This window comes from Notechis scutatus, chromosome 3 (assembly GCF_049901735.1).
Source record: "Notechis scutatus isolate UNSWTSFEM ecotype Mainland chromosome 3, rNotScu1.2, whole genome shotgun sequence".
Classification (NCBI taxonomy): Eukaryota; Metazoa; Chordata; class Lepidosauria; order Squamata; family Elapidae; genus Notechis; species Notechis scutatus.
Genome location: NC_142011.1, coordinates 108,162,897 through 108,176,010, shown reverse-complemented (window position 1 = coordinate 108,176,010; position 13,114 = coordinate 108,162,897). Strand labels below are relative to the sequence as shown.

Below are 13,114 nucleotides of genomic sequence, written 5' to 3'. Positions count from 1 at the left end.
CTCTCGTGTAAAGCATACTGCATTTGTGAAAATGGGTTGTAATGAGAGCATATAGGCATGTCAGTTGTCATCATTATATAGCTGCAGTTGATACACCAGCCAAAGTTGGGCAAAAGCCCACCAGCCACATCGTTCACCTGTTGTTAAAGGAGACATGAGTTTCAAAAGATACCCAAACCACAAATCTGCTCCAGAAGTGGCTAACATCTGTTTATGCAAGGATAACAGCAACTCTACCTCACTTGGGTTCAGTCAATGTGTAGCCTAGTTGGGCAACGATACTTACAACAACTTGACTAGCCTTGTTGGGCATAGTAACCCGAATAGCCTTGTTGGCATAGCTTATTGTAGTAAGATAACTTTGAAATTAGTTATCTTGAAATTAGACAAGTATATGTACAAATATAAAGGAGCTAATTAAGCTTAGTTGCATACTTCCTTTGCTTTTCGTACAAATAACACAACAATAAATGTTGGAAAACACTATTTTAATTATGGTTCATTGCAGTCAGCCAGATGTTTAGACTTTGTTTGGCATTTTATCCACCCATCAAGTCCTCAAGGACCTGCAGTTGCAGTAGTAAGCTGCTCTTTTTGCAATTTGACCATAGTGATTTTGTCAATGATAATGGTGTTCAAGTGATACTCCATTGTTCTGGAATTGCACCCAAGGCTATTATCAGTATTGGTACTCTTTTTTTCTTTTGCCAGTTATTCTATTTTTAGGTCTTTGTATTTTGTAATTTTCTCCATTTTTGTTATCTTTTATCCTATCTTCAGGTACTACTATGTTCACTATCCAGACTTTTTTTTTAATCTTTCTTACTGACAATTGTTAAGTTTGGGATGTTATGTGGCAGGTGCCTGTCTGTTTGAATACTTAATGTCTCAAAGCACTCTAGCTTTGTTTTCTATTACTTTGTCTATTTTGTGATCCTACCAGTTTGTGCTTGGAGGCAAATGCTATTTGTTGTGGATCTTCCAAAGTACTATTGTTGCTGCTTTGTTATGCTCTTGTTTATATAGCCTTCTTGCAGCAGTTTGTATATTTCAATTGGGTAAAATGATGTATCATAAGGCAACAATTATTGAACCAACATACCTCAAAAGAGCTAACTTAAAGAATGCATCCAAAATGCAGGATCCATGACTCCCGTGGGACTGAAATTGGCAAAGTTGAGATCACTTCAGTGTGACTTTGACATTGCACTACCATTATTAGCAGCAGTCACATAATCATAATTTCCAACGCTCCCTGTCAGCATCCTACAAGGAAAGTGATTGGGGAAGCTGGCAGGAAGTGTAAATTCAATTGGGATTGCCTATGACCCCTGCCAACTTCCCAGAAGCAAAGTATTTGCTGTGGGAAATTGGCAGGGAGTGTCAGCAACGGGGAAGCCAGCAGGGAAGGTTGCAAGTTATTCAGATAAGTCTCCCACTGGCTCAAACTCCCCAACCTTTTTGTACATTCCCATTCATACTTCCTGTCCCATACAACACCACTTGCATGTCCTTCTCAATCCATACCACCACCTCCCAAAGAGCACAGCACTTCTGCCACTCTGCACATCCTTCCCAATCTGTGCCATACTCAGACACAATTTCCCCAATTCATGCAGCACCTCTTACACCCCTTCATAAGACCCAGAACTTGTTTGGCTAACGTTGAGAAATGTCTTGCAGGAATTTACCTAAAAGATGACCTAACAGCTCACAGATTTTCTAGTACCAAATAGTATTTATTGTGTGGTCTTAATTAAACTTTTATTTTCAGGTTGTTGTTTTTTAGTTTTCATGTATTTCTTTCCAGTACTTTGGGAGATTTTAGATAACTGCCACAGATAATAAAAATATTTTTAAGGTTGTATTGGAAATGCCATAAGTATTGGAAATCCCAATATTACTATAAGTATTTTCAAGAATGCTAAGAAAAACAAAAGAATTTTTATTTCTCACAAATGCACTGAGACTCAAGCAAAGCAAATGCAGGTAGAAGATTCTATTTACTTAGGAAGTTTTTTGGGAAATGAAAAAAGTAATGACCATATTTCTTTTAACGCAATACTACTAGGATACAACTTACACCATTCCATTTGACTAGGTCTTTCATTCCTAAACAGCCAAAAAGTAACTTCTATGTCCAACCAGAGAATCAAGCAGCCATATTGGCTAGCCATTCAGCTGGGATAGGACATTCATTTTTACTTACAATAACCAAAAATCTTTAAAATCAAAGTATCCAAACCCTCCCCTATTCAAGCAACCCCTCACAAATGACTGGGTGGCAATATGTCACCTCCAAACTAGGTCACAAAATAGTCAGGGCCACAAAGTCCCCTAACCTATCTTCTACCAAGTTAATTCCCAATGATGACGACAATCCAGGCCAACATAAACCTGCAGGGAGTAAAAAGATCTCTGCCCTATTGCACTTCCAGAACCAAAACCTGACAGACCTATAAACCTCCCAAACAGGCTTGTGTCAGCAGTCTCTACTCTCAGCTTTTCTTTGCCCTCCATTGACAGTAATGACTGACCAAGTAGAACAAACTGGTTACACTTTAGAAAATGGTTAACCTGCTGCTTCCTGATTGTGAGAATGAAGAATACCAGTCCTATTTTTGAGTAGTCCACAACCACCAGATCACCACAATTAAAAAGAACTTCCTGGAGTTTATAGCTAGGATGGCAGCACCTCATAAGTTTGCTCCTTAACTTGGGTCAGGACTCCAGTAGCACCTTTTCCAACAAAGGTATAAGCTTTTCTGGCCTTCATCCTTCTCATTTTGTGATATCACGTGCTGCATTCCATCTCTGGCAATTGTCCAGACAAGCCCAACAATACAGATGTTGTGAGCAATGGAGCTCCCAAATCTCCATCATTCATTCCACTGCTCAAGGAACACATCACCAAAAGCAAATGCCAACAAACTGACATAGGCAGGGAATGTACCAAAGACCTTATCTGATGCCACCTTTTAAAAAAAGTGTCTTTATTGCTTTCCACTCTTTGTATTTGTCCATAAACTGTATTTATCTGACTTCTCACAGAAATGTTACTAATTAAATCTGACTCAATCAGTAATTTCCAATACAGCTAGCTATAAAGGTATCTTTATACTATTCATACTATTATGAATCCTTCCACATAATCTGTTTCAAATGAATCCACAAATTTCTGTCCTGCTGTGATTGATTAGGATAACTACAGCAATGCCTTTGGACAGCTTTTGCTTTAAAAAAGCACAACAGGCATTTTCCACTTTGTAGAATTCCATTAACTACCTAATGATTCACTTTAAAAATATAGAAAATTTTCACATTCTTCCACTGTCTTTCCTCCTAAAGAAAAAATTTAAGAGACTTAGTTCAACTCCATAACTAATGACTGCCCAGATTCTGATTAATATTTGGCACCCTAAAGGAAATCCAATTTGAGGCAATCTACAGTACTGCATTGCCAAGCAGTTGTCACTGTCAAGAAGTTTTTTCAAATGTCGCAAATGATGTGCCCTACTTGAAGCAATTCCCATCCCTTGTATAGATAGTAAAATAAAGATGGTGCTCATCATATATTATTCGTCTTGAACCCAACCCAATCCAGGTCAGATGATACATGAAGTCATGTCTGAAGTAAGTAATCCATTATGGATACAGGTTTTGTATAAAACATGCCATCAGAACCCCAATTTAATCCCTGATCTAGGGGCAATGCTGTAGGATGTTACACAAGGAAATTAAAAATTATTTTAAAGCTCTTAAGTTTTATAATCTTCCCAAAACCTCAGTGAGGACTAAACACAGAACACTGACCAAATGGAGAGAAAAGGAATGTGAGTGATATTATCTTGCACAAAGACCAAATGCCCAGAATCATTAAGAATAAGCAGGTCCTGGTCTTTATGATTCATAATTATAGGCCTCACATAGATGAAATATGTTCCAGTTACACTTTCACTGTTTTTCTTTGTTTTACTATATGAATTAGTATAGCATTTCTATAATCACTTAAAATTTAGGGAAGAGCCAATGATATAGGTAAATTGGATACCATCTCCATGGGGTTTTTTTTTCTGAAAAGCTCACCTGAAGTTAAAATCTAAAAATTCTAAAATTCTCCCACTTAGTTGGTTAGATTTTCTGAGCAAAAGTTCAATATGTAGACAGTTGTAAACATTATACTGTACTTTTGAGTAATATATTTCTTTTAATAATCCATATAAATATGAAAAAATGTAACTATATAGCTCTTAATACTATATACAACACATTTAACCTACCTTCTATTTAAGTACAACAAGAGCAGAGTAGACAAAAACAATTCTACAATCTGCTATACTAAATAATTTTCTGTAATTAACTTTATGAGATATAACACAGTAAATACTTGTCACATTATTTTTGAAAGTGCCAGTTCTGTGAGCAGTGACAGGACTCCCATCAGATATTGGGTATGGTGAATCTGATAAAAAAGAGAGAGGGAGAGAGAGAGAAAGAGATACCCATTAGATCCATGGAAACAACAAGGAAACAGAAAATCAACAAAAGTTCTCATTTTGGCCTTACTTTTAATCTAGTCTTCAATATCTCAAACATTAAAGAAAGCTAACTTTATTTATTAAACTAGTATGCCACCTATCTCACCAAAGGCAATTCTAGGTGGCTTAGACGTTGAATAAAATAATAGTTGAAAACATTAAAACAATAAAGATCTTAAATTTAATAATTCAATTAAAATAAAAACTTAAGCAGGATGGAGAGTGAGGGAGCAAAGTGTACATAAAGAGATGGGGTGTTCTCTACTCCATTTAGCCACCTCTAACTACACCCCTATTGGGGCCCTGGGCAAATTGGCACAGCCAAGGCTTTTCAAAAGGGTGGAAGCGGATCTGACTTTGGGGAGCAAGATGTTCCAGAGGGCAGGAGCCATGACAGAAAAGACTTTCTGGACCCAGCGGCCAAAATTCTTTGACTGATGGGGTCCACAGCTTAAAACAGGAAGGAACCCCAAGAACTGGACAAAATACTGTTAGGAACAGATGAAAAATTAATACAGAAAATGTATAATTATCTATTGAATTTAAAAATGGAAGAATATGTAAAAGAAATGATGATTGTATAGGCAAAAAAAAATTGGTGTACACTATAGAATTAGATAATTGGCAAAATTGTGGGGGATAAAATTATAAATTAACATTGTCAACAGTGTACAAAGAAAACCTATACAAAATGTTTTATAGATGGTACTTGCCACCAGCAAGATTGGCAAAAATGTTTCCAAACATGTCACCAGAACGTTGGAAGTGCAAACAGAGGTTGAGATCCTACTACCACATGTGGTGGACCTTCTCCGGCGGCAAAAAAATATTGGTCTAAGATAAAGAATTGGCTAGAAGAGATGACGGAACAACAAATAGATCTGAAACCAGAACTATTCCTATTAGGGATAACATTGGGGAAACATAATAAAATATTAACATATTTAATCATACACATAATAACTGCAGCTAGAATCATATATGCACAAAATTGGAAAATTGGAAAAGTACACCTACAGATAATTTAAAAAATATTAGAATGTGCGGAACTGGACAGACTTACAAAGGGACAAAAAAGGAAACAGAATACTGTATATACTGAGAGTATAAGCCTAGTTTTTCAGCCCATTTTTGTGCTGAAAAATCCCTCGGCTTATACTCGAGTCAGATCCCCTCTGAAAAAAATGGTGTGGAGTCGCGGCCTCCGGCGGCAGCGACTCCCAACAGCCCAGCTGGGAAGGGAAAGGAAAAAGCGCTTTGCCTTTCCTTCCCGAGGCGGCGGGACTGGGGCCGCGCCGGCGGTAGTGACTCCTGACTCAGGGGCCTCCGAGGGAGGGGAAGAGAGTGACTCCTGCCTCCCGCTGTCATCATCATCTTCTTCTTTGGGTTAGTGAATCAATTAAACCTTTCATGATAGTGAGATCGCTTTCCCAAATTAATTATTTTTATTTTTGAAATTTACCAGTAGCTGCTGCATTTCCCACCTCGCTTATACTCGAGTCAATAAGTTTTCCCAGTTTTTTGTGTAAAATTAGGTGCCTCGGCTTATATTCGGTCGACTTATACTCGAGTATATACGGTACTACCTAACATGGGATGTATTGTACAATTGGATAAATAATAGAGATTAGTATTTACTAAATGAAAGATTAACAAAATCAAAATACAGATATATTGAAATATGTAAGAATAAACAATGTACCACTATTGGATTGTATGTGAATATAGTATTAAATGCACAAAATGATAAATTTAATAGCGTATTATGGTATAATTAAGAAAATAATAGTTATAATCATGATGTATAACATTATGTAGTCAAAAGAGATTATATTGTATGATAGTTTCAATTAGGATGCATACTATGATGTAAAAAAAAGGACTTAATATAACCAGTACACAATGACGATGTAAAATTGGAACTCTGATGAATATTAAGGAAAAATGTACAATAAAAATATTTTTTAAAGCTTAAAACAAAATATTATGTACTTAATGCTATGTACTTTAATACCATGTTTCCCTTTTATAGGTAGTCCTCAAGTTACAACCAAGTGAGGCCAAAATTTATGTTGCTAAATGAAACATTTATTGAGTTTTGCCCCATTTTATGACTTTTCTTATAACAGCTGTTAAGTGAATCACTGCAATTGTTAAGTTAGTAACATTGTTGTTAAACGAATCTGGCTTCCCCATTGACTTTGCTTGTCAGAAAATTGCAAAAGGGAATCACATGAACCCAGAGACAATGCAATGTCATAAATATGAGTCAGTTGCCGAGCATTCGAAGTTTGATCCCATGACCAAGGGGATGCTGCAATGGTCGTGTGAAAAACGATCATTCGTCACTTTTTTCAGTGACTAATGTAACTTTGAATGATCACTAAATGAACTGTTCTAAGTTGAGAACTATCTGTATAAGACTATCGCAGAAATAAAAGTGCTCCATATTCTGGAGTAAGGTTAAAAAATATGAAAATTTGAAGACATTTTTAAAAGCCTCAACTTCCTCTTTCAGATACTTTGATACAGATATTTTGAAACTCTCTGTACTATTGCATCCAACATATTTTGGTTTGTAGTGGGATGAAAACCTCCACGAGTCTTTCAGCCTGATCAAGGTTGCCACAGTTGCTTCCTAGCAGTCCATTCTGCAGGAACAAAGCAGCAGCAGCGGTAGCAATCTTGCCTTGATTCTGAAGATAGAGCAAAAAGGGATAGTGCTTTTTAATAGCTCCATTTTTTGGTCATTCAGACATACAGTATATACCCACTACTCTTCCTTAAACTATTTGTAGACGATATTGCTGGCTGGAAAACTTCTGCATATGATCAGAGGTGCCTAATGCCATTACAGTATTCTTTCCAAATATTTCATTTTAAAGTAAATTCATATCATTATTATTGATCAAAAAAGCAAGTTGCATACCTTTATTTTTCCCAATGAATGAACAGAGGCTACAGATGTAGAAACTTTCACTAGTTGTGTAGATGATAAATGTATCTTGAAGTGCCTATGGAAGTGCTTGTAAAGGGAGTTCATGAATAATTCCACTTCTTCCTGTTTCACTTCTCCCTGGATACTGTGTATTGAATCCCAGAGAGCTTTTGCATCTTCAGAATGGATAGCATAAGAAATATCCAAAGGATAAGGTAGACGTGGCACAGAGAAAGTCAGTTCTGTTGAATGCGTGCGATGGTCCACACTGCATCCAGACCATATTGCAGCCATCCATGCAAGATGGATAGGATTGATGTGTAATGGGCTGAAATAACAATCAAAAGTTTGCTGAAGCCAAGTTTCAACAATATTTGAGAAACCCTGCGCACCGTGTACAAGGAATAAAGGCAAACAAGTAAAATCCTCTGGGAGAGTCTCAACAAAATCACTTGTACAAGCATAACAGAGACAACCCATCCATACCACCTTGTTTTCTTCTTCTTCATCATCATCATCTACCATTAGAGGTTTCTGCATAATCTAAAGACAATTATAAATACATATATTCATGAATACATTTATTACAATTCTATGAAATTGAGTTAATTTCTGAACTTATGATAAACACATTAATAAAAGTTATTCTTACTGAATTTCAGACCATACTGTATGCTACAGATTCACAATGATCAGATTAATTTCTGAATATATATTTTGCAGGGATTCTATCAGATTCATGTGAAAGTACACACTCCAAAGGAACTCAGTATTACAGTCCTAAAGAATGATTTTCAAAACAAATAATTGGAATTCTCCCCCCCCACCTTTCAAGTGTCCAATTGTGGGATACTCTCTAGACGAATTCCTGCAGTTCTCTTGGAAAGATTTTTCAGAAGTAATTTGCCATTGCCTCCTTCCAAGAAATGAAAGAAAGTCACTAGCCCAAGTTCATCTAGCTGGCTTCTGCCTAAGGCAGAATTAGAATTCATAGTCTCTCAGGTTGTAGCCTGCTACTTTAACCACACAAACTGGCTCATTGATAACTATGGGAAGGAACCTACAGATTCAAAAGCAGCATATTGCAAAATACCATACCAGGGCCAAATTGGTCCCCTTAGAACTGTTCATAGTTGCATAAGTATGTAGCTATTAAAAAGCAAGAGGATATTTGGAGCAGTTTTTTTGGTCTGATTCTACTGGATTTGTTTCATGCTACTTTACCAACAGAAACCTGAATTTTGTAACCTTCCAACCCATAAAGCTTGATCAAAGGAGTTTGCTGCTTTGTGTGTGTTTGTGTATGTGTGTGTGTATGCAAATATATATTCTTTCTTTCATCTTCCTTAATGGATACAATAAGCTTTCAAGAAAAAAATATTTTAGATTACCTACATTTGAATCATCTGGTGAAGAAACACCAGGAGTTAATTATAAAACTTTAGTACAGATATATATAGCAGCAGTAGATGGATAAACAAAATTATCTAGAATGAAGTTATTTTATAGCCTATCCACTGTAATATATTTCAAAAGTATCAATACAAAGCCATCGTTAGTAAAAGATTGGCTTAGTTACCTATTATATAAGACTACTTACCTTAATAAGAACTGCTGTTTGTTTTTTTCCTTTGGTTTTCAAAACAGAAAATGAAGAAAACGTCGCTTGAAACATTAAATCAGTTTCACCATCCAGTATGAATCTCTTCTCCTTTTGTGCAGTAATAACATTACTTAGTTGTTTAGAATATTCCCACAATTTTCCATAAGAGAATTTATGCAGAGGAGTGACGCTGTATAAGGTCCACTGCTTAGTTAAAATGAATTGTATCTGATAACTAGCTTCCTCCTGCAACAAAAAGAAATTTTTAAAATGCAAAAAAAATGACTAAAATCTATATTTTCCTGTCATAGTTTACAAAGCAGAGGAAACATTACAAAGAATTTACATGACACTGTGTCATTTTTTTGTTCCTTTCTATCTTATGTTGTCTAAAACCAATATTTATTATTTTATGGCTCCGAAGATAGCAAAAACTGTTGAGAAAAATGCAAAAGGAAAAAATATACCCTTTTCCTTTATTAACAGAACTAATAAATGAATCTGTATTATACAATCTAATTGACTAGCTCAATATCCGTGCTTCGCTACGAAACTATGTGGTTGAATTTATTTTGGGGGGAGGAAAATAAGGGGAGAAAAAAAATGCTGCCTCTGCCTACCAGCACCCATCGGTATTCATCTGGCTAGCATCCTGTCAATGTGTGAGAGAATTGAGGGCTGTCTGGAAACTGAAACAGTATTTGCTGTGTGAGCAAGGAGACAGCAAGGAGCCTAGGCGTGGCTTAGCTCAACTGTTTTGTACTAAAGCTGCTTGGTGCTGTGAAACTAAAACTGAAACTCCTCTCCTCTGCTTGTGTTTTGCATTTGGAACAGATTTTCTTTCAGGTGGGTGGGAGTAGAACTCCTTAGCATCAGAGAGTGTTAATATACGAAATACTAATGCTCTGATGGTCATTTTGAAAAATGAGCACCTAGAAGCCAAGAGGAACATACGTGCCAAATTTAAAGTTTGTAGGCTTTACGGCTCTGGAAATTTTGTGATGATGCATGAGTGGTATTTTGCTTTTATATAGAGTTATAAAATAATATCAAAAGCAGGTAGTATATTTGTACATATACATAAATATTTTTGCAAATATGTTTACACATCAAGTACATATTACACTACTAATATTTTAGTGAACATTTTACATATATAGACTGGATTTACATAGCATTCTAAGTCACAATTTTTAAAATTTGCACACTGTAAATTATGATTCACCATTCCTTTTCTAGAAAGCAATGTTAAAGGAAGCCCAAAAAGAGCAATACAATTACTTAAACCAAAGAAGCTAAAGACCTGAGATGAGAAAAAAAGAAAAGGAGCAGTTAAAAGTAGCTTACATCAATACAATATTTTTGCATGCCTTTTTAATCTTGCAAACCATCCTTGCTTCCATGTCATTCAATCACCTCATACATTGCCTATTGTACTTCCAATATTTTCTTGAGGGTTCATCAACTTCATCTAAGCACAATTTCCTCAAGCATTCTCTTCCTCTCAGCCTATTTCCCACTTTCTTCAGTTGTTATGTTATTCAGTTGTCATTAATTTTCTCCATATAATCTAAGTAACATCAGCCCTTTTAACTAACCCGAACCCTAATATCTATATTCAACCCACATTCAGTTGATTGACTGCTTGCCTTCAAGTCAGTTTTGGACTGTGGATGACTGCCTAGACAAGTCCCTGTAGTTTTCTTGCCAGGCTTTTCAGATGGGTTTGCCACTGACTCTTACCTACAGCTGAGGACTGGCTCAATGTCCTCATTTGTGTCTAAACAGGATCAGAATTCAGTGTTCCACTTTCTAGCTTGGTGCCTTAACCACTTACACCAAACTGGCTTACAATGAGTATCTTTTTTATTATTAATGTGTCTTTTTGTTTAAATACACAGGTAATTCTTAAGAACCTCAGTCTCACCTCCTTTCCTTTTTTCCCAACATACCCAATTTTCACTTCCAAATAGCAAAATGGGCAGAAGCACAATTATAAAATCAGTTTATCTACTTTTAATTGACATTTTAACTCACTAGTAGTGGGTGTGGGTAGTGAGTTAAAATGTCAATCAAAAGTATATCTTAAAATTTGTGTGTCCTTTTCTCCACCTTCAATAAAAAAATTAACTTGCTTTAATTTTTCACAATTTATATACAGAGGTGATTAAAAGTTTGTGAACCCAGCTTTTTAATATTTGAAGATCATATTCATTAATAAATGAACAAGTATAATGTTTGTGATTTGTTGGTATAATTGGGTTCTTTATCTAGATTTTAGAGTTGAGTGAAGAACAGTTGATATGAGTACTTTTAGGTCATTAATTATGCAGAAATATTGAAAGTTCAAAAGGATTCAAAAACTTTAAATGAATATCTTGTCACTTCATCTTTCTACACAACTATCCTCATGTTTGATATATTAATTTTATTTGTTGCATCATCAATATAATTTGCTGCACATCATTCAGGCTCTCAGCCAACTGCATATATATTCATATCACTAGAATTATTTCCTACACATTTATATTTATGTAAATCAACCAACCAGGCATTATGCATTTTTGTCATATTCTCTTTGCTCTGTCAAATTATGTACTAAACATTTTTATTTATTATTTTTATGTCCATACTTGTTTTACTTTTATCATATCACGTTCAGCAGCCAACCCTTCAACTCCAGGGAATACTTGTCCTGATGAGTAAATTTGTAGATGCCTGCCCTTTAAATTTAAATAATTTAAATTGCTTAGTTTTTAAAAGCTGCTTCCTCTTCAAACATGTTGCCAGTTACACTATACTCAGTTACACGCTTCATTGTTCCTTACCTGAAGATCTGGATCCTGTGAAATCTTTATCTTAGCTGGAGTCTGACCAAATAACTTTCTTTCCTTGATGGATAGCACACCTCTTGAAAGACAGGCAGTATTTGTAAGGTTTGCTTCATAGTTTGTAATTGTTCTTCCAACAGTTTTCATTCTCCTATAATTAGAAGTGCTACCGGTAGCATCCTGTAAACAGATTATCATTAGACAAACATATGTTACACAAAATAAGAAAATCTCATCTCGTAGTGTACCAACATAACATATGAATCAGAAAATAGCGAACTATCTTTTAGCATACAGTAGTGTATTGTACAAATCTGGTCAGTTTCTTGTATACCTTCATAATCACTATATGTAACTTTGGTGATTATGATCGTAAAGCTTCTTTTATCTGTTAAAGGGGGTGAGAATGAAGTTCTTCAAAATAATATGGAGCATGTAAGCCAAAAAGATGTTCCTTTTTAAAATATCGTTAGAAAAGAACATCACACTTCTTAAAAGATAGGCCGTGGTGGTGCAGTAGTCAGAATGCAGGCTAACTCACTGTTCATTGCAAGGAGTTCGAATGTGACCAGGCTCAAGCCTTCCGAGGTCGGTAAAATGGGAGCCCAGGTTGTTGGTGGGCAATAAACCACTTTGAGAGGGCTGTACAAGCACTGTGAAGTGGTATATACATCTAAATGCTATTGCTATCAAGTGAAGAATAAATCCATCTGAATTATCTAAGGGAATTTTGTTGAATCATCCATTAAAAATGCTGAAAATAAAGAATCATAGCTGTTTCTGGAGAACCACCTTTATTGGACTGGAGAAATGAGTTGTCAAACAGGCGGCAGCTTTATTATGGCCAAAAGACCAGCATAAATATAAAAAACACAAGGCACACCCCTGTTTCATCATGTCGTGGGAAGCCAAAAAATTGGGTGGCTTAACCATTCTTACGACGGTCACGTGGAGGACCCCAAGTTTGGGTAAGGACTTCCCGCAGTTACCCCTCAAAAGATTCCTATCGGCGGCGTCTTAGAAAACCGTGACACCCGCAGGCTTTGTTCTTACCCTTCGGCGGTCGCGGGACGTCGACAACCGCCGGGAAGACATCGCTCCCTAATCTTTGAGAGAAAAAGAAGCCAGCAACACTTAAAACCGAGGCGGGCGATTTCTTTTTGAAAAAAAGAAAAAAAAAACTGTCTCCCGACAGCCAGTTCGG

General features: G+C 36.1%; 1 protein-coding gene across 1 annotated transcript; it reads right to left on the bottom strand.

Moving 5' to 3' along the window:
- Positions 1 to 3,393: 3,393 nt before the first annotated feature.
- CENPL (centromere protein L) lies at positions 3,394 to 13,113 on the bottom strand. Its single transcript, XM_026669170.2, has 5 exons — positions 12,964 to 13,113; positions 11,908 to 12,090; positions 9,077 to 9,325; positions 7,468 to 8,019; positions 3,394 to 4,462 (listed from the first exon to the last, which is right to left on the bottom strand). Exons 1-5 carry the CDS (start codon positions 13,003 to 13,005, stop codon positions 4,391 to 4,393), a joined length of 1,098 nt encoding a protein of 365 aa, XP_026524955.1. The 5' UTR covers positions 13,006 to 13,113; the 3' UTR covers positions 3,394 to 4,390.
- Position 13,114: the final 1 nt, after the last annotated feature.